The 26,909-nt window shown below is 37.2% G+C and overlaps 1 protein-coding gene across 4 annotated transcripts in view; it reads right to left on the bottom strand.

The window, feature by feature from the left end:
* CCDC170 (coiled-coil domain containing 170) overlaps positions 1 to 26,909 on the bottom strand; it is a 48,726-nt gene that overhangs the window by 5,043 nt on the left and 16,774 nt on the right. For 2 of the 4 annotated variants that reach the window (XR_014954260.1, XM_085576597.1), the window contains exons 5-10: positions 26,710 to 26,895; positions 19,972 to 20,289; positions 17,024 to 17,224; positions 15,625 to 15,798; positions 14,616 to 14,858; positions 13,486 to 13,722 (exon numbers count right to left, since the gene is read on the bottom strand). Coding sequence is in view for 3 of the 4 variants with exons in the window: in XM_085576597.1 (XP_085432723.1) it covers positions 13,486 to 13,722; positions 14,616 to 14,858; positions 15,625 to 15,798; positions 17,024 to 17,224; positions 19,972 to 20,289; positions 26,710 to 26,895 (1,359 nt within the window). In the remaining variant the exon portion in view is untranslated. The other 2 variants (XM_031504491.3, XM_085576599.1) reach the window with 2 other exon arrangements.

Genomic DNA, 26,909 nt, shown 5'->3' with positions numbered 1-26,909 from the left:
CCAAACCACATCAGAAAAGGCAGCTACTTGATCTGTCATGTGAAATAGGTTGATTCTTTAGCTCTGTGATAGTGACCAACTGATTGAATTAGCTTGTCAACCTTTTGTTCAGCAAAAGGCTCCACATCCCACTGGTGACATTTTGCCTCCCAATTCTTATGGCTGTTCCACGTTTACACAGACAATATTTTCCCATCAGATTTTCTGAATTTGTATTCTGTCACTGACAATTTCTACCTGCTTCACAAATAAAAGCATTATGCTGACTTCTGCTTGTTAGCTGGGATGTTTTAGTCGCAAATTGCCACAAAGGTGTGCATCATCTCTAAAAACATATCAGGGTAGAGTTCTCAGGTTTTTTCCTACAAAGCCAATTCTTAAATTATTATTATAATTATTATACACAATACCATTTATATCTATATACATTATATATAATCATTATACACTGGCATTCACCTTTCTTTATTATTTCTCACCTTCATAATATATTTCTCTGCTTCACCATAATGTTTCACACTAGCCTAGCTAGTAAAATGCAACATCTGCAGTAAGATCCCATTTTAGTTTCCTCCTAGTATTTAGTAACAGACTAAAACATACAAGTTTTACATATAATGTAATTTGTTTAAAAAACTGCTCTTGAAAACTTAAGGCCTTTTTATACCACCTAATTTACACTACCCAGGCTTCTGAGCAGAGAAAAGGACACTTAAAAGCATTTAAATAAGAAGTTCCACAGTAGCCAAATATTTAACTTTTTCATATAATATAATTTCCTTAAATTTTTAATTCTCAGCCTTTTTTGTTGCTCATTAAAAAGCTACAGTGTTACTCTGTTATGGATAGGGATTTAAAAACCAATGTAAATAAATACCTAACTATAGCTTCAAACTGTAAAACTGAGGATAGAAATAGGATGGCAAAATACTGCTATAGCTATTTATGTTGTTGAAAATATTACCAACCTTGGACAGATCTCTGATACATAATTATGTACCTCTGGATGGACAAAAATCCCCCTGAAATACATCTATTCCAGTTCCTTTCTTGTGACAGGAGTAATCAGATTCTCTCCAGACTTGTGCACATAGGACTGTCCTACTGATAGTCCTGTCAAACCTTGATCACAGGTACTGCCATGAGTTTGTCAGATTTGCCCAGCCTTATTTACCTTATTTCAGCAAACAGGCCCCTCCTTTTCCAGCTGTGTGTTACTGGCCTACCCATGTGCTCTTTACTAACCATTTTTGCAAGCTGTTACCATTTCTCTACTACTAGAGAAACGGGAATTGACAATAAATTAATTGCCTTCAGTGGGGGGATGAAGCACTAGAAGGCAATGCAATACCTAGAAAAAATGTCACTTGTCTCAAGCAGGCATTTTAGCTGGATTTCAAGAATAATCAAACACCATGTAATTGACCTTACATGTGAACTGCCTATAACTGAGGCAATGGCAAATATCAATATGGCAGACATCACTTTCTTATTTGATGAATGCACACCACAGTCTCAGGACTTCTTACATATCATGTGTCTGGATGTGTATAAGGAATATACATTATAACTACATGGAGACTTCAGTAATTTGGGTGATTCTTCTACACCAGTTTGCAATATGGTCTCATTCCCTCATTGCACACCTCTGTGTCACCAGCATCCTGATTCCTCAGACCATTCATTCCCACCCCCTCACAGCTCTTGGCTCCTACAGGCTGATATTTTGGGGGGTTTACAACTCTTCCCTTTTTTATAGACATATTTTGTGTGAAATAAGTATCCTTTTCTTTAAATTGAAGCTGAAAGTTTTGCAATTTTTTTTTAAATCTCCTGTTGTTTGTCATGTGGAACTAAAACAACATGCCCAATTAGGAAAATTATGGTAAGCTTCCAGAAGAGGCAAACCCAAATATATTCTGTGGTAATTAGAAGATTTGGGATTCTTATTTTTTTACTAGAATTTCAAAGTCCCCTGGCATAAGTTATAACAAGTTGCTCCAGAAAGGACCACCCCACATAGGGGTGTAACTTCCTGGTTTTATTTCTAATTTCTCTGAACCTCCTAATGCCAAAAAGCACCTTATATTTATGATCATTTAGAAATATTTCTGGCAATGATATTCAGATATTTTACAAGGCAGTGTGAAAGCAATCTTAAAACCACTAAATGTGATTCCTGCATTATTCCAACCCACTTTCTATATGATCTGTCAAACAGCCTGGAGTTTAAGTGATGACATTCAAGCTGCAACTGAGCTGAAATGCTTTTTCCTTTAGCAACTGTTAAATTGGAGGGTTTAGTATACTATAGGAATATCCATACTTTGTCAGGAAATGCAGCTGAGAAATGAGCCCAGGAAAAGCAGGAAGTATCAGGTCCAGCTGCAACACAGATGTGCAGGTCAGCACCAGGATAGAATGAGAGGATACAGTGATTCTTCTGCCTTGCTCTTTTTTACATTTTTCAACAAGTTCCTTCACTTCATTTTGGGACCGCTGAGATGTCCCATCTCCTGCTGGTATGAAATGCTGGGAACATTTTGTACAGTTGATTCCATCCTACATTACCTTGCTTCCTCCCATTCTTCCTCCTTCATTTGGAGATGCCAGCGCTGATTTCTCAAGCTGTTCCTGGGTTTCCCATTACTGCACCCAAGAGAATCAACTGCAGCCTCTTGCCCTTGGCTTCTCTCCTGTCTTACATTCTGGCATATGAAAATTCTGAAATGCTCCCATCCTCAGCATTGCCTGCTGCTTGCTTCCCAATCATCCCAAACACTTCTTCCCAAATCCCTACTCAGCTACTCATACCTCTCCCTTTTCTTTTTTTATCTTACAGCATACCTTTACCATATCTCTCCCATTGAAATCCCTTTCTCTTCTCTTCTCTTCCCTTCCCTGTGAAACCTGCCATAACTAGCTCCTTCCTTTTCCTTCCAGCTTGGAGATGGTCCCCTCCTTCCAATCCTGTTTATTTTTAATTGAAAAAGGACAGGGAGAAGTAAGATGTGTCAATCTTTGCTCTGATCCTTAGCAAGCCAGGAAAACTTGCTACCAAGAAACTTAGTTTTGATTCTGGCTGAATTGCTCCACATTGCCACATTTTTGTTTATAGATATAGGCATATATCTATAAACCTATAATTATAATTATATTTTCCATTAGTCTTGTTCTTAGGGAGAGCTGAATCATTTTGGCTTTAATTTTCAAATAAATAAATTCTGCCATCTGGCAAGGAAGACTTCCCTCCTCCTATAAATTAAGCAAAGCATCACATTGCATTATAGGCAATGATACTACTTCGACAGATACATGTAAAACTGAACTTCCAAACTAGCCCAGTCAAGAATTTCTTAGGAAAACCACAGAGAAAAACCACATTTTTTGAGAAATACAACCTCTTCTTTGACTGGGCCAGGAAGTCACTATAAAGAACTACAAAGCATTTGAACACGCACCACCTAAGAATAAAAGAGCTGTTGTGAAAAACTGTTATCCTAACTGGGGGGATTTTGGATCTCTATCACTTGCTGGTGCAGACACTGTCATTTGTAGAGATTCACGAGATTGAAAGGAAGCTCAGCTGTCTTGATTCTAAAACCAGCTGAGCAGCAGTCTTCAGGCATTTAGACAGTCTTTCCTCCTTTTCCAGCTTCCTTTTCTCCCTCTCCATCACCAGCAGATTTCCAAGGGCAACTAGCTCCTCATTTCTATCCTGAAGTTCACCCACAAGTCAGGAGAAGTTTATAAAGCCTTGCAGTTAAGATTTATCACCAGAGGATTAGTCTGTGCAGCTCTGAACCCATGACATTATTTTCTGTTTAGGTCATTAGTCTAAATCCCTGTCTGTTTATTGGTTGCTTTTTCAAATATTTATTCTTTTTGATTCCTAGACTCTCCACAGCCTTCTGTCTCTAGCCATTGGAATGAATAATTCCTAATAGTAAATACGGAAAAATATCTTCAGGCATATTTTTAGCCACTGGAATCAATATGTTTTAGCTCCATGACTTTGTGAGGTGTGTCTCAGATACCCTCTGTTCCCACCTCCTTCCACAGCTCCTCAGGCAGCTAAATGTCATCAATACACGCTGAGAGCTGGATCCCTATGTGCTATATGGGTCATGTTGCTTCTCCCCTCCTGCTGGACACACCCCAGTTCTGTTGTCTGTCCTCTGTTCCACTGTTCTCAATCTTGTTTTCAAAGGCAGCCAGGACTACATAGTGGTGTCTTATGCTGGAGTTAATACCATGGAAGTATTATTCTAAATGTCTCTAATACAAAACAGTATCAAAAAGAGTAAACATCAGTATTACTACAACAATCTCAGCACTAGCCTAGCACTTTTCTGCACAGCCTGGTTTGGACTGATGTCTAAGGAAAGCTATTAGGGATTTTTACTCCATAATCTGCAGGATTCCATCCATCTACACTGATGGCTATAGTACTTCTGCTATAAAAATCATTGCAGTCTGCTTCACGAGAATCTGCACCTGTCCTGGCTTGTCTGCTGCCATCATTTTACCCTGGCGTTATTTCTCCTTCTCCACCTCCCCTGCAGATCCCGCAGTACATATCTGTCCCCTTGTGGCCATACGCCTGACACAGCCCTGCTACTTCGTGATATCCTCTAGGCTGACCAAAACCTTTCAGCTCTCTCTCCCACCCACACAAGCATGGACTGACTGTCCCTGCTCCAGAAAAGATGCTTAAAGGGGGTAGGAAGCATCTAAAAGGCACTGCAGTCTTACACGAGAGATTCAGCTCTGTCTTGATGTCTGCTGAGTGCCACACAGCGTTCAAAGATCACACCCTGGCTAAAGTGCAGGAGGAGGCTGCCAGGTCTGAGGGATGGAAAGTGGCGGCAGAGCAAAAGTGTTGGCAGGTTTCTCCAGCAAGCCTACACTACCCAACTGATGCTGGGGCTCCTTGCAAGATGCAGATGTGAAACCTTGCTGGATGAAGAACAGGCCTGACCACAGAGACTTTGCTGCAGACAAGTGATCAGGGAAAGATCCAGGTGAGAAAGGTATTGTGGACAACAACAAGTTCAACAAAGCATGTAGAGACTAAGAAAAAAAATGTCTTCAGATAAAAGTTGCTGCCAGTCATGTTTTTCTGCCAGCCCTTTGGCTGTTCAATGCCTGTTGATTCACTGATGAGTCTCTGACCTCCTCTAAGGGCAAGAAGTCAGCCAGAGTGGCTGACCATATCAATTCATACCATTACTTTATAATTCATACTGCATATTTCTACATCGCTGCTGCAGTATGAAGGGTACACAGAGGAAATACTTTCAAATACTCAGTGAAATTGTCTTAGTGCTAGAAATACTCTTACTGTTCCTTACTTCATGCCAGCTTAAGCCCAAGCCATCAATCAAAGCACAGTTTTCAGGCTGCAGGCACTCCCTGTTGGGAGCAGAAGTGCCCCTTTGGTGTGCCCAGATTTACATTCCTGTTTGCAAGGCTCCCTCCGATGCTCTGCCGCAGTCCCCAGAGCTGCCGTGGCCGTGCTCTGCCTCACTGTACAAAAACATGGCCAGGAGGGGAAAGGGCTGAGTCAGCTCTGTTGGCATGTTGCTGCCAGCCCCAAGGAAGGTCTTCCAGCATTCCAGGGGTACCATCACATGTTTATTTTGTAATCAGAGCTCCCAGCATTTTGTGGGCAAGATTTTTTTTTTTTTTCAGATTAAATTGCATCCAGTGGCATGTTTAAAAACAGTATTAATAGCAAATGGAATATTTTGTTTATAACCAAGCACTCGACCTCCCCACCCAACATACTAACATTCCTTGAAAAAGAAAAAGAAGCCCAAATAATTTCACAAAACTCCCAAATTATAAAAAAAATTATAAAAGGTACACATATCCAGCCCACAGTTTGGTGAGACTTCCTGCTGTCCACTCCCATCTCCAGCATTACCAGAAGCCATCTGACACTTGGATTCTCTACCTGGAACCTGTTTCGAGCCCACTGGCTCACACTTTGCAATCTTCTTTGTGTTGCGTTATCTAAAGTGTAAGTAGTCACAGGGGAAAAAATGAAATAACATATCTCAACAGTTTTATTTGTTCCCTTCTGAAAATAAGTGTTTTCATTGTCCCAGGAGTCATTAGCTGACTATAAAACTGACAGAAAAGTAAACTATTTTGTTCAAACACATTACTATGTTTCATAGATTTTTTTTTCTGACTCAATTATTCCTCACTAATTATGAGTGCAATCTAATAAACTCATCTGACTTCTAGCTTCCAGAGAAAGAAAAGCTTTTCCATAGAGGATTCTTACTTGTTTTGACCAAAAAAAAAAAAAAATCTGAAATCTTCCATCTGAAAAGGATTATCTTTGAACATTCTTTCCAGTTTCTATTCTGGCAAGCTATCATTTCTTTTTTTCAACATAGTTAACTAATTTTGCTTTGTATGCTTTGGTAATATAAGAAACCCCTTTTCTCTAATTTCCTAGAGAATTTCACTTTGTTTTGTTTTATACTTCACACTTTTTATTTTAGATGATCAAGAGAAAAGCTCAGAACCTGTAGTCTTACAAAATACTTGTATTTCACATGAAAAATTTGGTAGAACACATTACTTTTTCTCTCGAAATGCACTAGATTCCTCAATTGCTATTTTTAAATTAAAATCTTTTATGACTTGGGTCATTCATATTTCCCCTCTCCTGCAACATTATAATGTGCAAAGTAGTCCAGTAACAGAACATCTGTACAAAATTGTGCATGATGCATACATCCACTGAAAATGTGAAAAAGCAAGCAAACTGCTTTATACTGTTAAAATAAACTACAGAGCAACAGAAGTCAAAGGGTAATTTCATGTGATCTGTCTTGATGCATCTTAATTCTAATTTAGTAAAGTACTTGAATACTTTTACACTTAATTTCTTTGAGAAATCATGATTCTACTACATCAATATTCTGATGCATGGTTTTGCTGTGCTGCAAATAGTGTATTATCAATAATATGATGCATAGGCAAAAATTCAGTTCCATGTTCTTTAATACACTTATAACACTATAACTCATTTTTCTCTCTCCTTTGTGATTTTATTTTTATGGTGTCACAGCACATTTCACTTTAATATCTACAATTGCAACATTTTAATTTGTTGAGTTTTGCCTTAACACTTAGTAAAGTTGGTTTCATTGGAGTTAGTTCAGCTGTTAGTTCATCTGTTATTTGCAGAAAAAAAATGTAATTCTGTAGCTGTACTCTTCTGTAAGTTAACATCCACTACTTCTATTTCAGTATGTATTCTGTTGATAAATCAATAATTTGATATACTTTACCACAATAAAAGAGTAATTATGAACAGATAGTATACTCTTAATCCCACACCTTTTTTAATACAGACAAAACTAGTAAAAAATAACCTACAGGAAGAGGGGTATCTGCTGACACAACTTTAATACACACTTGCAATGTCTGTCTCATGATGAATGCATCTTGGTTTAAAAAAAGAAGCATTTGAAAGATATGTTCAAAACATTCATAAGCCTCTTTTAATTTTTCTCCAAAAAGAAAGACTTACTTCAATGCTGTATGGAACAAGCCTTAAAAAAAAATTGAAAGTCAGTTTTTCAGGACTTACTTAAATTATATAGGAAAAAAATCACCTGAACTTTGCTCAAATCATATTGCTTCTTATTTATTTATTTTATTATTTTCTATGGCTAAATGGAGAAATATGTCAGTGCTCTTCCAAAAGTAAAGGAAATACAGGGAATATTAGTAGTCCGATAATAGACCACATTCCTTTGCAAACATGGTGAGCATTGATACTTCTGAAAATACAGATCCACTGGGCTAAAACAAAACAAAAAAAAAGGCATTAGAAAACCTTTTTTCTTTCTTCTGGCTTAACATGCAAACCACTAATCAAGCATTGCTGTGAACTTCATGTGAAAATCTGCCTCTTTTGTAATTATTTAGATACCCATGCTGGTAGCCTCTGTGGAGCTGGAACCCCACTGCTGGTGCCAGGGCCGGTCACAGGGTGGCAGGGAACAAGGCCTTACTTTACATTTGTCAGTCTCACAGATTATTTCTTAATGTTAGGAATGTATTAGGTTGAGTGGACCTGAATTTGTAATGCAATTTACTTAACTTTCAAAATATAATAAATCATGTTTTGTATGATATTTATTAATGTGGATGAAGAGAATGGGTTTTGTTTTTAGTAATAAATCAAAAAGAAGTGCCAATAAAACCAACAAAACACAAAGTGAAACTACTTGTATTATTTCATAAATAATTAGAAAATTATTGTATCCTTTTCCACCCTCTAAATCCCCAATCAACATATCATGCCTAAAAATTATATTTCATCCAGCCTTGAACGCTTCCAGGAATGGAGCATCCACAATGTGCCTCATTACCCACACAAAAAAAGAATTTTTTTTCTAATATCTAATGTAAACCTGCTCTCTTTCCATTTGAAGTCATTCCCCCCAAAACAATGTTACATTACAAAACAGAAAATTAAATTTATTTCAATCCAGTTAGCCACAGGAGCATAAGAATTTATGCAAGATTTATTTCTGTCTTCTCAAATGACTGATTTTGCAAAAGCTTGAGTGCTTATTTCTTTATTTTACAGCAAGTCAATGAGAAAAGATTCTTCAGAAACAAATGAAATAAAAACATGTTTTGAGTCCCCAGCTAGATACTGAAATTACCACTCTTACTTGAAAAGGTGTAATTTTTCTTAAAATAGTGTGTTCAGTGTTACTGAGTGGGTCATCTTTTGCTGAGATACTGTAGAAAGCCCACAAATGGTCAAGCCAAAAATAAGTAAGTGAACTTTGTTGTTCTACACAACCATACAAAATGTATAACGGGAAGAGAACACTAAAACCACAGAATCAAGTTTGAATGTGCTATTAAAACAGATTTATTGTCTATATTTCTTTTTAAAAAATCATTACATTTAACAACACTAAGAGGTATTTTTGTACACCTCATCACCATTTCTCTGAAAATAAGCACTTTAGTAATTCAGCTATTTTCTGTAGTGAACAAGAATTCTAAAAGAATTTTTCATTAATTCAGAATTGCCGCTGTGGATTAATTGCCCAAGGAATACAGCAGCTGGAAGCAAACTTTTCAAGACATCATGACCAAGGCCAACACTCAATCTTACCAAATATATTTATATGAGGCACATGATGAGACTCTGAGAGAAAGCCTTTGCTGAAAAATGAAATTTTTTGTTTTGCCATACAAGCAGATAGAAGAAACCAACAGAAGGGGAAAAAAATATCTCTTGTTCCAAAATTGAGATAATCCTCTAACTTGCAGACCATTGCCTTGAAGATAAAGCTGTTATATGTAAAAATCCAGAGATGCCCCAGGTGCCAAAAAAAAAAAAAAAAAAAAAAAAAAAAAGGCAGCAAAACCACCCCTACTTGATTTCATCCTTGTCACCTACAGGTAAAACACAAGGAATGCCACTGAAGCAGACAGCCAGTAACTTCTCAAAACTGTGAGCTGACCTGGGATGACCAAGGACTTCAACACCTCTGCACTGAAACTTGATGGCATTGTGGATGTCTTGCCTATCATTTTCCTAACTGAAGTTTTAAGCTGCCCAAGGATTTTCTGTTTGCCATCTCCAGGCTGTTGGCTTGGCTCTATCCAATCAGTCTCTCTGCTGAAGTTCTAAAAATCAGCCCTGGTTGGTGTCTCTAGAATAGGAAACAGAAATAGGGACCTGTTTTCTGTGGAGATCCAGCAGGTAAGGAAGCAAACAGAAAATTTAACTTTGTTCCAGTCAAGAAGCTGGATGTTTCTTTACTGCTCCTCTGGGGTCCTTGCCATGTCTTTGAGGCAGACACAGGGGAAGAAGTGGTGCTGGTGGGAGTGAATCAGCCCCTCAAGGCGTGTAATGATTTCATAGTCAGGAAGAGCCAGGCTGGCAATGTCAAGGCCCAGCATCCGCGAGACCACCTCTCGGAAATCTGCCAGCTGCGACAGCAAACAGAAGGGAATAAATCAAATAGGCAGCAAAGGAGATGTCAGGGAAAACATGTACATATAGGCATACACACAAATCAAGCACTTGTGTTATCAGTGCTAAATATAGACATATCAGCTGTTGCTCAATACAGAGAGCAGAAGAGGTCGGAAACAGCCCTTTGGAGCCTACATCAAATCACAAACCGCAAACAGCTGAGATTTCAAGGATCTCAAACACAAAACAGTTTTCAAGTGTTTCTTTAGGATCTTTCACAGGCATATCTTCCCTGCTAACTCAACTCCAAAAACTGAGGAAAACATACTTTTACTTGACCCAGATGACCAAAAACTATACAAACTTGAAACTCTGGTGGGCACTTCCCAGAGCAGAAGCTGTTGCTTGTCCTTGACCATTATCTGCCACCTCTCCCCTCCAACCCTGCACTTTCTTGAGAAAAAAGAAAGGAGGAAGTTGGAAGAAAGGTGGAAGTTTTCGGCACATCCTGTGGTCTGACTTTGATTTGAATCAAGAAACAGCCTAAATTCAAGATGCAGCTTAAGAAAATGCTTGTTTGTCTTCTGTGCATAGCTGCTGAAAATGTCATAGGAATAGTATTTGGTAAAGTAATTAATTAAAGACACCAGCTTTCTCTCTGCAGTTCTAAATAGACAGACATCCACAAGTAGTTGTCATCACTGCTGATGTACTCTTCTCAACTCACAATATGTATCATTATCAGTCAAACTTCAAGGCCTCTTGAATAGACTATAAATTACACAGCCAAAATAACAAATGCCTTAATACTCCTTATCATCAACACATAAAAGAGGAAAATGTTACTTTTTGAGGAAATATGCTTTTATTGCTATTTGAATGCCAAATATGCTTTTATTGTTCTCTATTTGAATCCCCATTCCCAAGCATGAAAGAGACTCAAAATTCCACAAAATCATCAGCACCATTAAGAAACTGGACTCATGTTCTAATGTGGCAACAGCCTCACTCCACCAATCATGCCAAGGGCTAAGGATATGGAGAAGATAGACAGTCCTGAAATGTCTCCAACTCCAAGAACTCTGTGCAGAATTCTAAAGCAGTCAAGTCTGTGAGGAAAGGGGTTGGCAGCTTTCCTGAAAACAAGGTCTCAGTTTCCAAGACTTTGCCAAAGGCAGTTTATTTCAAACCCTGAGGAGCTGCCACTGATTCAGAAAGTATGGAAACCAATACAAAACAGATCTGAGGTCTGGGGTGGAGTCCTCAGCACAGGACAGACATGGAACTGTTAGAACAGTTCCCAAGGAGAGCTGCAGAGATGATCAGAGGGCTTAAGAATTTCTTCTATGAAGTGGCTGAGAGAGCTGGGCTTGTTCAGCCTGGAGAAGAGAAGGCTCCAGGGAGAACTTATAACAGCCTTCCAGGATATAAAGGGGGGCTTATAAAAAAAAAAAAAAAAAAAAAGGGACCAACACTTTACACATACATATAGGGATAGGAAAAGGGAGAAGGGTTTTAAATGAAAAGACTTAGATTAGATATTAGGAAGAATTCTTTACTGGCAGGGTGGTGAGACACTGGAACAGGTTTGACTAAGGAACTTGTGCTGTCCCATCCCTGGAAATATTCAAGGTCAGGCTGAATGGGATTTAGAACAATCTGGTCTAGTGGAAGGTGTCCCTGCCTGTGGGAGGTGTGTTGGAACTAGTTTATCTTTAGGGTCCCTTCCAAGCCAACCCATTCCACGATTCTGTGATTTGAGAATTCAATTCCAGCTATCTGCATTACCAAGGCAGTGAGATGTCTTGGGTCAAATGCTGGAACAACATTACACCAAAACCCCAAAGTTCCCATATATTATATTCTACACTAGTTCAGGAGGTCATTGATGCAGGGGTCTGGCAGTGTGCTAGGCAAGTAGTATTTAGCAGAAACTAAAGATTTTTTTTAAAACATCTGGCTCACAGACAGGATAATGAGGCAGCAAAGCTGGAATTTGTTTTCATACAGACTTTACATTGAAAGATCAAGGCAGCTCTCAGAAAAGATCCAGCCTTTGGCTGAAGGAGACAAATAATAAAGACATCACTAAAGACTCAAACACAAAGGTATGCTGCAGACAACAACACCCCTGCTAAATATTCTTTTTTGCACCTTCCATTCAATGAGTAAAATTATCAGAATTAAAAAACAGAAATAAATGCAACTTAGACATTAACCCAAGACACTGGGGTTTGAGGAAGTAAAAAGCAGATACTATACTTTATTTTCACACTGTAACTACAAGAGAGTAGGAGGGGTCTTATTCCAACAGAAAGAGAACAAAAAGAAAAGTCCAAATAATATTGCAAAATATTCAAGTGGCTTGAAACCCCCTGGATTCAGATGGTAAAAAGACAACATTTGTATTTGTGGTTTTACACAATATTCAATGTATGACTCCATGGAATAATTTCCTGCATATAATTAACATCTTCTTCTCTGTGACAGATGCTTTGTTTCCTCATGAGATGTATGAAGAAGTAAAATCTTACTTTTAAATTTCTAACCTTTGTTATAAAACAAAACAGTGCTAAAGATTTCACCTTTGTTATAAAACAAAACAGTGCTAAAGATTTCCAGGAGAAAAAAATATTCCCATGTTGTTGGTCTTCTCTGCATGTAAATAAAAAAAATTCTAGACTAATTTTTTGAAATAGCATTCTTAAATTTCATCCAGAGTCATTGTTAAGGCCAACATATGCCATAAAATTTTTAGCTGGGAAATCTAATAAAGTTCTAGATGTTTTCTGTATTCTTCAGCATTCTTTGAATTTATGGCCTATACACAGTTACACAGTAACATAGCCTCGTTGAATCATTCAGGTTGGAAAAGACCTTTAAGATTATCAAGTCCAACTCCTAACCTGCATTGCCAAGTCCATCACTAAATCATGTCTAGGTGTCTTTTAAATACCTTTAGGACTGGTGACTTAACCACTCCCCTGGGCAACTTGTTCCTCTGTCTGATTACACCTTCAGTGAATAAATTTTGCTTAATGTCCAGTGTAAACTCCCTCCCCCACAGCACAACTTGAGGCTGCTTCCTTTCATCCTATCACCTAGTCTGGTTGCATCTCTTACAACTGGCAAGGAGAATGTGCAAGAGGCAGATGTGTGACAAACAAAAGGAAACAGATGAGAAGTTGATAAGTTTTATACCTAAGATACTGGAAAAAGACATATCTTAAGAGAGATGCTAGGATTTTACAGCATTTTAATACTGCTCTAAAAGGTGATGCAATATTTTGTGATGAAAAAAGAAAATAATTCCTGTATTTATCCTTCTCTTGCAAAACTTAACTTGCAGAATAGCTTTGCAATTATAACTGTCACTGTGGCTCACAAGTGTGAGCTAAAATGTCCTTGTTTGATAATGTTTGGAACAGTTTAAAGCACAGCTGGGTAGCTGCTCCACTACACCATTTTCCTACACTCTAAGGGCTCTTGTCAAATACCTATACACCTACCTGTCTCTCTCTTTTTGCTAGTTCTGCAAGGGTTGTTTTAAGCACCTTCATCTCACTGGTAACTTCTTCTAACATATTTTTGTTTTTTTCTTTATCTTCAGTAGCTTTACGCTCCTTTAAAAGAAGTTCTGATTTGGCAGATCTAAGTTGTTTCTCAGCTTTTTCTTTCATTCTTTCCAATTTGCCTTGAGATTTACTGAGTTCCTCTATTGTTCTGTTCTGCTCCAAAGTTTTGATCTGCAATAAGATAAGGAAGTGTTAAATTTGCCATACTTTTTCATCTAACTTGAGTGAACAATAAAAATATCAGGAATGATCATGAATAAGCATTTTAATGGTTTAGTGGTTTCTTTTGGGTTCTTCATTAAATCATCACATGTACATATGAACTGAAAATTTATTGAAGGATACTGGCCTATTTCAACAAAATTAACAAAAATATTTTTCCTTCAAAGACAGTTCATTCTCTATAGGTTTAATGAAAAGAAGTATCTGGACAGAAAAGAAAATCCACAGTGAGGGTTCACTCTCTTCCAGCCCCTGGAAAAATAGTAATAAAAAGAGTTGTCAAATGTTTTGCTGGTAAAAATGGTTCAGTAGGAATATGTGCATAGTTGTCTATTTCACTCCATCTGCCACAAGACACAATGTCACATAAAATCAATCTTCCTTTTTCTTAGTGGTGGCAAGATATCAATGGCTGCAAACTACTACTTATATTCACCTAAGAAAAAGAAGGTAATTATTACTACTGCAATGTAATGAAACATAGGAACAATTAAAATAGGATCTTGCCTGTTATATTCCCCCCATACTCATCAGAATAGATATGAATTGCTTCTGTAAGCGACTCATGGGAAAATACATGACAGTCATGCCAATAGGAAAGAAAGAGATGCATATATTATATTTTTCTTATACTAGCCCGAAAATTTACGTTGGGCTTTGCAGGTGCTACTAGGCATAAAAAGACAAATTTTAAACTACCCAAGACATTGTAATATAATATTTGCTTTTGCCACCTAGATTTGAGCAGTTGTCCGTGAACACATTAAATGTAAATGAAGTCCAGCTGTATGTAACTGGAATAGAAAAATGGATAGAAGTACAAATGCAATCTTTTAACTCACCTTAAGTTCGTTGGTTTCAGACAACTTAGCTTTGAGATCAGTATTTGTTTCCCTTGCCAGATCAAGCTGCTTCTGTAGCCTTTCTATCATCTTATGTAACTTTCTGACAGCGAGATTGGCTTCATCCCTTTCCACGGGTATGGCAGCCCTTACTTGCTTCTCTTCTTCCAGCTGGGTTATTTTCTGACGCAGAAGTTTCATGTGTAGCTCTTTGCTTTCAAGCTTTTCTTTCTGAGCTTTCAACTTGATTTCCAGACACAAGGACATTTGGAAAAATAAATGTGAGAGACCATGGTACTACATAGTCACAAATTTAATCCTCATGTTGCATTTATAACCTGAACTCCTTTTCATCTCTTGAAAACTTTGTGAAGTATCAACATATATACACTAACTTGATACTCCTTGTATTACCAATTTATTGTGCTTCTCTATTGTTTTAAACCTTAAACAGACCCAATTCCCAGCTCTATACCAGTCTGACAAGCCTAAACCCAAAAGTTTTCCCTATGTCAGAACAGGATGACAGAGGGCTGCTTGATCAAATTTGAACAGACACGTTCCTGTAGGAACAACTGAATGAAAGAACAGTTCTTGTTGGAAATGTTGCAATTCTAGGTGAGGTGCAACCAAGACCCTACTGGTTTCTAGAGAAGTTTGTGTAATGTAGCTCCCTCCTTGGCAGATCACTTTAGATTTAAATATTAATGGCAGTTGTTTACAGAACTATAAATGTGTATTAAAAAGTAGACAAATATACAGATATAAACATCCATAACTTCATAGTTTTTTCTTAAGTTGTGAAAAGCAGTATCATGTTCAACCAACTGGTGGGTTTATTATTTCAATATGCAGCCTTTTTGCACAGTTTTCAAACATTCACTATCTTCTTTTTATGTCATGGATATCTTTGAAATTCCTTGCACGTATACAGTCTGCTGCCTCTAGCAAGCCATGGCAGAAACATAGCCATATGTTTAAATTTGAATGGCATGTCTTTTTTGTATACCTTCCTTCTGAGGCTGTATGCCACAGTCTTGTTCTCAACCACCGCATCCCCTTCCAGTTTCACCAACTGCTCTACCCGGGCCAGAATCACATCCATAGTCATATCAAATCCAACCTCTGCTGCTAGACTATCCAGCTTCATCTTCTCATTAAGCTGCTCCAGAAATTTCAGATACTAAGATGTGGGAAAGTGAACAGAAGAATAATAAAATTTCATTAGAAGACATTAAGTACACTTTAAATGCAATTCCAACTATAGAGGCAGCCAACTATATGTACAAGTACACTACAAGAAATAATACACCAAAAAGGTGCAATTGGGCACACTCTTGACAAAACTGCAAATTCTCCCTATATCCTTTTTTAGTCAACACTTACTTTATTTCCTCTTACTTCTGGTGCAAACCATTATATTTGCAAAGAACCAACAAAATAAATAAAAATTAAAAAAAAAAAAAACACCAAACCACTTTCACCATTTGTTCATTGCAACATTACCACTGTTTTTGCTTCATGATATTTGATTCAAAAAATTTAAAACAGCAGCAGAGGAGGAAAGCACAGCAGTTATTCATTGACAGAAAAAAAAAATTGCAAAAAAGATTTCTTCATTGCACTAAAATCTAGAGAATAATTTAAGAATCTAGGGCCACATGTTATTCACAGAGGAAGCAAAGCAGAAGAAACAGCTCCTTTTTCTGGTTCTCTCCCAATGTGATGGATGCTTCATTCAAAAAAGTTATTTTATCATAGTCTAAGGCAAAACAAATAGCACAAAACTGTTGATTCCTCTAGGCATTAATCCTGGCCTGACAACATGCTGCAACTTTGCTTTTTGTAGCTGTAGTGGTTGGCTTTCCAGGTATTATGTCATTTTTCAAATTCTTTGGTACATGAATGAGTTACAGGTTAACAGTATGTTCATTCAAAGAATTAGACAAAAAAACCTAGTAGTCATGATTGTCTAATAATATAAAAGAATCAAAGACTACAAGATCTTGAGAAATTGCAGACCAGATAAGACCGTTTTTTAGAGAAAGACATAGAGATGAGAGAAATTTTAAGATCAGAGAATAGTTGAAGGACTTCTGATGGGGTATTGACAGGGACTTCTTTTAAGCTTTTTAAACTGGTTTTGGAATGTGGCTTGGTTTTAGGGGTTTTTTTTCACTTCGTGGATTTTTGGGGGTGGGGGTTTTTTGTTTGTTTTGTTTCACAGTAATGGACTTGGAACTCACAAACTTAGCTACATCTTCCAACTGTAACTGTTGGTCCCTACATGACGTCTGACTCCGCTATTTCACATTACTTGCAGTGCTCCAGTAGACCAATGCAATACAATGAGCTGTGTCTCTGCCTTTAGTGACTTCTATTCAAAAGTAAATAATGTGTGCAACTACTTTTTGTTTCTCAAGCTTCAATCCATCTTGCATCAGGTCTCCGGTTAATAATTCCTCTTCCAAGTGCTTCAGCTGATCATGGAAATTCTCAGAACATTTTTCAGCTTTCCTGCTCCTCTCTAGAGCTTCATGGTACAATCTGGTCTGATTTTCCAAAGCTTTAGTCGATTTAGCTAATTGTGTTTCAAGCTGAGATACCATCTAGGGAGCAAGCAAACCAACAAAGCATATGGGGTTACATGGGAAATGCTAGAAAGATATGAAAGACAAATCAACAAATTATTAAAAATAGGACAAAATATCTATCTTTAAAATATATGCATTTAAAAAGTCAAAAAGAAAATCTGTAACCACCAGCAAAAAATTGCAGGAGACACCCAAAAGTGAACAGCAGATATTATAAATAAGTCAAATTACTAAAAAGTATGGTTATATATTAAAAAACAAATTCAGATATTTTTTATGGATACAAAGTAATTCAGACAGAAAACTTCCAAAGATGTGGGCACAGCAGCAATACCTGGCAGTCAGATATCATTCCTTGAAATAAGCCAAAGAAATCACTATTTTATTGAGGAGTTGATTAGAAAAAGCATGCAAGTTATTTAGAAAATACATGCAGCATGTAGGGGAGAAGGTAGATATGGATAATTAAGTCTCAGAGGAGTGTTTCCCAACTGGTAACTGTTAAGCAGTGTTCAAAAGATTGTGCTTTAAAAAATATTGGTAATAATTATTTCTGTAATCTAACCAGAGCCCAAGGATAAAGGGATAAAAACTCAAAACAAGCAACTAGAACAATTTTGAAAAAATTTCTAATTCTTTGCTCTTAACTTTACAACACCTGCACATAATGTAATGGATTTGAAGTTGTAAACTATTTATGTATCAAATGCTTTAAAGTATATGGTTATATGACTGCCAAATACTGAAAGGCAGTACTATATACCAAGTTGCTTGTTTCCCTCTGTATTCTTCTTACTGTCATATAATTATTTGGTCACATAGTTAACTACAGTGTATTTGAAACTCAAGGTTCAGACACTCATCTCCAAGCAACCTCTTAATTTTAAGCATCTTGTTGGTTCTTGTTAATAAAATTAACAAGAAGTACATGTAGCTCTCATTAATTTTAATTGCACTGAAAGGTTTTCAACTCAAACTGCAATTAAATACAGTTTGCCCCCAACTTGCCTAAAAACACTGAGAAATTACTGATGCTCATGCAGTAGACAACACTAAACAATAATAAATCTGCAAGAACCCACAAACATATTTTATGCTGTTTTGCATTTCACATCACCCACCAGGAACAAGAATTTCAGTAACTTGGTCCCCTACAGATGCGCTACTGCCAGGGAACCTAGAGCCCCTTTATCAGGCTGCAGAGAGGTTTTACATGCTTCAAAGATCCATAAACATGAGAAAGTGAAGGATTATACCACAGAAGCAGAGCAGAAGCTGTCATTTTATCATCCTGTGGCACCCTGGTGTAACCCATCCTTGGCTTAGGGACACCCCACAAGGTAGGCATTTCCTAAAGCAATGTTGCAGCCTTGTTACCCTAAACCCATGCCTAATCCATAATCTTATAAAGGCTGCATTTTTGGTCCTGCAGTTCTGATTTCACAAATTCTCATTCCTATGACTAATGCAGCTCGATCAGTCAGCCTGCAAAATAAAAATCCCTTTCCTGCTTTTTGTTTTAATGTGGCTACTGGATAATTTCAGACTACAACCATTTTACATGTGACACAAAGCAGGGTCTGAGTGTGGATCTGCAGGAGCATAGGAGAGCTCTGCAGAGGGATCTGGGCAGGCTGGATCAATGGGCTGATGCCAATGTATGAAGTTGAGCAAGGCAAAGTGCCAGTTCCAAGTACCAGGTCCTGCCCTCGGATCACAACATTGCTGTAGGCTGGGCAGAGTGGCTGGGAAGTTGTGTGGTGGAAAAGGATGTGTGGGTGCTGGTCAACAGCTGGCTGCAACTGAGCCAAAAATGTGCCCAGGTAGGCAAGAAGACCAATGGCACAGGTTTTGGTTTCCTTTAAAGTACTTCACCAAAATGCACAGACTATTTTCAAGAACTATTTCCAGCCTTGGACAGAATACAAAACCATTTGCTGTCATTAAAAACTATCACATCAGCAGGAGATGCTAGAATTTCAAAATCTGGCAAGAAAATTAGAGCTGGTTCTCAGTGGCTCACTGAAAGCAGCTTTGGATTTAGTATGTGACTTTTAATTATATAAATAGTTCTCACTGACAAAATTAATAAATTGTAAGCAAGCAAGTGAGAAACTTCAGTGCAGCGTCAGGATACTGACATTGGTCAGGCTGCATTCTGATTCACCTTTCTCTTGAGCTGTCCCTTCTCTGTCTATACATTCAAACACACCTTTGCAAACCACCAGCCCAAATGCCTCAAGCCACAGCCTTCCTTTTACCTTCTTTGGATGCTGAATAAGATTTAGCTGTAAGTGTAAAAACACATCTTTATTTTTAGGTGCAGGTTTTGAGGGTTGGAGGGAAAGAAGTTGCCTATGGCAACTCATCAATTATATTTGCTTTGAGAAAGAAGTCAGTTCTTGAAGTCACCATTGTAGCAGCAAATCCCTACTTGTTCACAGGTTTTACTAAATCATAGCAACCAGCCACCTTTGATGTCTGCTGGCACAGAAACCAAATTTCAATGTTGTAACTGAAAGACCATTCCAAGTCTTCTATTATTAACGTCATTTATTATTAATTTAATTTATTAACTCTTCCTGCTTAGTAAAACAGTTCCTTTTCCCCTATTACCTTAAATCAATAGGCAACAAAATTAAAGGCTTCTGTAATTCCAAAACCTAAGCAGAAAGAACCAACACTATCAGATGAATAAAATTAAAGAGAGACCAAAGAGAATAAATGCACACATTGGGCAAGTGCGGTAGTGGCTGACTTACTATTTCTTTATTCTCCTCTTTGCAATTTATTTCTTGGATCCTCTCCAAAATGGCCCTCTCAGAAGGTTTAACTATTGCAGATCTACAGCTGAGCAGGGTAGCAATTTCTTCTTTAAAAGCCTCTAAAGAGCTCTGAGCAGTCCTGGCCTCTTCTCTGCTACTCTTCAAGTTTGCATCTAACTCACTGGAAGATTTCTTCAGATTGTGCAGCTCTTGCTTTGAGATGTCCAAAGCTTTCTGGTTAAGAGTCAGTTTCTCTTGGAGGTTTCTGATTTCCATCTCTAAACTCTGCCTCTTTATTATAGCACTGTCAAGATCCTAAAGTGCATTAAAAAATTAAAAAAGATTTTTAAAATCAGTTAGAAACCCTCTCCACAACACACAAATTAAGGAATAACTCAGGAGCAGGTACTTCAGACAGAGAAACTACAACCCATATTCTTATTTACTCAACATCAGGGTCTCATAGGGGAATTGCCACTGAAATAGATGAAAACCTGAAGTCTGCCATTATCACACTAAAACTTAACCTCTTACATTGGTTTGTAAAAAGGAATACATAAATAAAATTTCCAGGTGAATGAAACCAAATTTTTTATTGTAAAACTATTGAAATCTTACTTTTTCCATCCATATAATATGGCCTGAAAAACAAGCAGTGAAAAAGATGTATCATAAATAAAGTCAAAGTAACTACAACTGAGAGGGGAAGGGTAGGTTAGAATAGAATATTTTAGTTAGAAGGGAGCTACAGTGATGATCAACTCCAACTGCCTAACAATTCAGAGCTGACCAAAACTATAGACATAATATCCCTGAATATGGTTGTAAGAGGTGATCTCTGTGATCAGTTTATCTGAATGCAACAAAAAATTCCTGAGATTATTCACAGAAATGAGAAGTGAGGAACCAGACAAATCAAGGCATGGTTGGGAATTAATAAAATATAGCCAATACATATGTATCTATATCAGTTGTATATAAATATTGACATACTTGATCAGAGCAGACAGAAAGAATTGTGCATCCTGACCCATGACACCAACACAAATTATGACAGGAAAAAATAAATAAAAATAACCACCTAAACATAAAGTATTGTGTGTCTCTCCTTTCCCCACAATACCAATATTAAGAGTGCTTACACATACATATACTAGAAAAATATTTGCAGCAAGACCAACTAAAAGTACAGCAAAGACTAGGTCTTCATTTCTCAGGGCATTTTCTGATTGGTAAGAACAAATGAGAAAGAATATTATTTCACACATGACGCAAAAGGAAAGAATAATATTTTACCCATGACACAAAATTACTACAGAGGATTGGATTTTTCTGGAGGTCTCAGTGGTAAGTAGAAGCTCAGTAAGTGGACTAATATGAGTTAAGATTGTGCACACTGGAGTTAGAGTACTGTTCCTGGAGTAGTTATTAATGTGGTGGTTACTCAAGGGTCTCTCTGGGTCTGCATGTGCTTGCAGTGGAGCATAGGATGTAATTCGTATTAATGGAATACCTGCCAATCAAGCAGTTAAATCTGGGAATATTTCTGTAGATCAGCAGGGAGGGTGGCCCAAAATAAGGAGTTTGGAGAGCACTTTTAGAAAATAAAATACAAAAATATGATAGTAAAAATACTAGAATTTTTAATAGCTACAGAAAGACAAACATGCAAAGACATAAATAAAAACAACCCCTGTTATTTAGGAAATTATTTGTTATTACACATTTCTGAAGTAATTTTAGAATTGTTTTAGAAACAAATGTTGGCCTGATTCCTTGCCAATTTATCTTTTTTATTCTAGACAAGTCCTATTAATACAAAATTTCCACCTGCACTCAGAACTACATTATGGTAATTACAGCAAAGAATAAAGAGTCATTTATTTCAATTACAGTTTTCGGCAGTGTGTATTTTTCCTTTCAGAAAAGCAGTGCTAAAATGGTTTGCCAGTACCAGGGAGCTTACCTAATCACCATCTTGTAAAATTGTGAACATCTGAAAACAAACATAGTTTATTAAAAAATCAAGGTCTAAAATAAAGAAGCTCAAGCCACCAAACAGTGGCTGAGAAACTGCCTGGCATCAAAGCACCTGGGGGTGCTGGTCAACAGCAGCTGAGCATGGGCCAGCTGTGCCCAGGTGGCCAAGAAGGCCAATGGCATCCTGGCCTGGATCAGCAATGGTGTGGCCAGCAGGACCAGGGCAGGGATTGTCCCCCTGTTCTCAGCACTGGTGAGGCTGTGCCTCGAATCCTGGGATCAGTTCTGGGCCCCTCACTACAGGGAGGATATTGAGGGGCTGGAGCGTGTCCAGAGAAGGGCAACAGAGCTGGGGAAGGTCTGGAGCACATGTCTGACGAGGAGGATCTGGAGGAGCTGGGGGTGTTTAAACTGGAGGAGGCTTAAGGGAGACCTTATCACTCTCTACAACTGCCTGAAAGGAGGCTGGAGACAGGTGGGGGTCGACTTCTTCTCCCAGTTAAGAAACATAGGAAATGGCCTTGAATTGTGGCAAGGGAGGCTTAGATTGGACATTATAATATTATGAAATATTAGGAAATTAGGAATATAATTAGGAAAATATTCCTCATCAAAAGGGCTGTGAAGCACTGGAACAGGCTGCCCAGGGGAATAAGTGGTGGAGTCACCAGCTCTAGATATATACTTAGGGATATACAGGATATTAGGATACAGGATACTGTATACAGGATACTTGGAGACATGGTTTAATGGCAGGTTTGGCAGTGCTGGGTTAACAGTTGGTATCCATGAACTTACAGATCTTTTCCAGTCTAAATTCCATTATTTTATTAATACTGACACCCCAATCAGCAGCATGCTCTCAACAGACTAAAGTCAACTACATATACATATACAAAAAAGACTCCACATTACATTAACAGTAATAATAAGGTATTAAAATAATGCAGGTGTTATCTAGATCAATTCTTACACCAGCTGCACCTCCAGTTACTACTGTTATACCATAAGGCTTGTAAACTAGCTTTCTCTTATCTTCTGTCTTCTCAAATTATTCCATCTGGAAATATCTGTGATGCCTGCTGAAACTTGTCTCTAATATGTATTTTCTTAATGACATCTTATAAACAAAAATGAAAAAAAAAAAATCCAGGTTCTGAGAAACTTTCTTATTTATCTGTTGGTACAAGAAAAACCTAAAATCATTTGACTGTCTCTCCTACAATCTAAGTATTTGGGTATATTCAAAATGTAGCCATGTTTCTCAAGTTCAATCCAATTCCTTAAATAAGGTTTTCATATTTTAATTAACTCTTTTCATAAAATTGATTTATTTTACTATGTTTATATTAATTAGAAACTACTTAGATACATTTTGTTCATTAACATATCAATATAAGCCAATATTGAATATTAAAGAGTATTTTCTTGGTTAATTTTGCATCAGTAGTAAATGCAGACGTATTTGTATTAATTAAAATTGCTTGCATACATTTCAAGTATGTTCTTTAAAGATTTTGCACAATACACACCTTTGCAAAACGAATGTTTAAAATAACACTTCAGAGGGAAATCACAAATATTTCCAAGTTGAACCATAAGCAAAGATGTGAAACAGAACAAGACAGTTTACCAGTTCTTGTGGCTCATCTGTGGCAATGCTGTATTTTAATTAATGCAGAAGCATATATGCATTCTCTTCTATGTCTTAGATAAATACCATAGAGGAATTTATTAAATATAAAAAAGAAATTTGGCTAGAGTAAGAAAGACATCTTAGAGGACCTATAGACACTCTGAAAGAATGTTGTCGTTCTCTAATTATGATTCTCATAATCAATAATCACTCTCTGGAAAAACAGAAAGAAAGTTCAGGTATTCTGATTCTCAGTCGAGAAATCTGAGCAGGATTTAAATGGTGTTTTTTATCAAATGCAAATTTGATATCCAATTCAGCCATAATAAATGTACGCACAATATTTACAGATTTCCAGAAGCAAAATCTTGCGAGATTCCATCAGAAACATGAGAAATTCAGAAATATATAGAAGAACATATTCATAAATTAATAAAAATAATAGGTTAGGAAAAAACAGCTTCTTGAATTGCTTTTTTTTACTTTTATTAGTTTCAGGAATTATTGAATTTTATTCTTTGCTGCTTGATATTGTCATGCAGTGAGACTGAGAGGGGAACAGATAAAATGATTGTTCACTTTTTAATGTTCCTCAAATGGAGCCCAGCTAACTGCAACAAATACTCAAGTATCAAACATGCTAAAGAATATTTTAAATATATTAACTTTAAAATGTAGTTAACTGGCTTTCATTTTATTCAGTAAGAATTTTTGAATACAGGAAGCTATTTCCTCCTGGGACATTAAAAAAATGCACCTGATCAAGAGAAGGAATTCATAGAATTCCTAAGCCATGGGAGTGGAGAACTACCTGGCAGTTAAAACAGGCAATTAAAAAAATTTCAGAGTGGTGGCAGGGAAGAGTGTGGTGGCCAAATCTTGGTGGAGATGACTGACAAAACAGTGTGATGGTCTCTATACACTTAGGAAGAATTTAAAGAGAAAATTGGGGAATATGGGCTGCCATCTCCATCTGAAGATGGCCAAAATGTTTGGCCCCGAGAGCTGTTGGCACAGGCAGAAAAGAGTCACTTGCTGGGTAAATTCAGCTACAGGCAATTCCATTAAGTCCAGAAAACAGCCCAGAAACACACATCCAAGTATGAGTCTTCTGGCACAGGAAAAGTATGGATTTCTGCTTCTCACCTTGACAGAGGAACATGTCACAACACATTCAGCTCCGTTCATGTGCTTACACTGTGCAGCATGAAGTACACGGTGAAGTGTCACTGGGGCCCCTCCTGTAACCGAGCCAGACACCCATCAAGGGAACAGGGGATTCCACACTTCACATGTGAGGACTTAAAGCATTTTTTGTTTTTTACTTTCTTTTTCAATACTGAACTTCTTCATGCTCCTTTGTGAACACAAAACCTTCTCAACAAATTTACTCAGTGTCTGCACATGTAAGTCGCTAAACTGAAATTGCACTGGAGGAATCTGCAGCCTCTATGCAGATGGGGTTTTTCAAAGGCAATGCTTTTGAAAGGCAATGCCAATAATTTAGAAAGATATTTCTCTAAAATTGATTAAATAAATTATGTATTTGACACATGCAAAATAATGATAGGAAAATATTTTTCAGAAAATAGCTCAACTTGGTAAATGTTTTGGCAGTCAGAGCAATCTTGAAAAACAAGCGACAAATGGAGCCCTGATCTTGGTTTAAAACATCTCCTGATTCTGGCTTACTGAGAAAACTACACTCTGTTCTTCTTCACACACCTGTGTTTGAAGTGAAGCATGAAAACAAAATATTCTCAAAAAGAACTGGTTTAAGTTTTTGTGCAGGCTCTCTCAGTTCCAGTGAGCCTTAAAAATTGTACACAGCTTGGTAAGGACTATTTTCAGCAGTAAGAAAAATTTATTACCCTTGTGGTACTTAAATTTATCTTCCCCACAAATTCTTTCTTTTCCAGAGCAGGCTGCCAGCTATTTCTCATCTCCTAAGTATTTTGCTTACAATCAAATCAGAACACTATATCCTTTAAAGTGTATGGTGGGTGTCTCTTCTTCAGGAAAAGAGGAATGCCAGGGATGGGGAAAATGCTGTATTACTTTGGAAAACTCACTTGCACCAGGTTGTCTTTATGTTCAAAATTCCTACAAATTCAATCACACACAACTCAGCTACGTATTTGGCAGCCTAAGTTTCTTATTTTCTCACGTTCTGGCCATCAGCTTTAACTGCACTGTTTCACCTGCAGGAAATCTTCATTCTGGCTTCATTAAACTGCTTCCTTTCCACAGACATCACTCAAAGTGCAAAGCAAAAAGGAAAATTGCTACAGAAATGCACTTTGCTCATCCATCCTTTGAAATATACAATCTCTTAATGGGGAGTTCTCCTGGAGCAATTCAATCCTTTAATCACATCCATTTACTTCACAAATCATAGCTAGGTGAATTTGAAATACTTGACTTACAACTTAACTTGCATTTCTCATTTGACCATCCTTCCTGCTACACAGATTTCCCCTAAGGCTTCCCAACAGTGAAACTTCTTGCTTTCCTGCAAAAGCCATCCTATTGCTACAACTTTTGGGCTATGAGTCAATTATTATGAAATACAAATTTATAATGCAGTGAAAAGATAATCTAGCATGTATGGAAGCCAAGACACTTAACTTGCCAATGATTTAAGAGAAAGAATAGAGTCCAATCAATTCCTTTCAATTTCTCATTAGATTTTTTTTAAAACTGAGTCAAAAATTCTCAGAAAACTTGCAGTATCAAATAAATATTATTTTAGAAAACATTTTTCACCACTTCATATTTAACAATATACACAACAATATACACATTCATTTATTTACATGTGTGTGCAAGCACAAAAGTTACAACGCTAAGAAGAAAGAAAACCAGAAATATGCAAACAACATTGAAAGCCATCAAATCTACCTCAGATCTATTTTACAAAATGCTATTGTTTAATCTTCATATCTCACTTTCAAAAAGTTGAAAATAACCTTAGAAAAATGTCCTTTTTAGGAAGGACCCTAATCAAAATAATTTTTTTAGAAGCATTATTTCTCATGCAATTTCTATTGAAAATTAATTTGAAATTTCAAGAAAACATTTGAAAAGCAGACAAGCATGCAAGCCATGCAATTATGTACCTTGCTAAGTTTATCCATGTCTTGGTAATATTCTGCTGCCTTTTTTTGCTCCTTGGCCACTTCTGAAACTAGTCTCATGATAGTTTCTCTGTTAGCTTTAGACTCCATCTCATGGACATTCACAGCTTCTTGAAGAGCAGCAATCTGGCCTTTTAGTGTCACATTTTCTTTGCGTATTTCAGAGACCTTGAGAAATAAAT

The sequence above is a fragment of the Lonchura striata genome, chromosome 3 (genome assembly GCF_050655825.1).
Source record: "Lonchura striata isolate lonStrDom1 chromosome 3, ASM5065582v1, whole genome shotgun sequence".
Lineage (NCBI taxonomy): Eukaryota > Metazoa > Chordata > Aves > Passeriformes > Estrildidae > Lonchura > Lonchura striata.
This window is presented reverse-complemented; position numbering and strand designations above follow the sequence as displayed.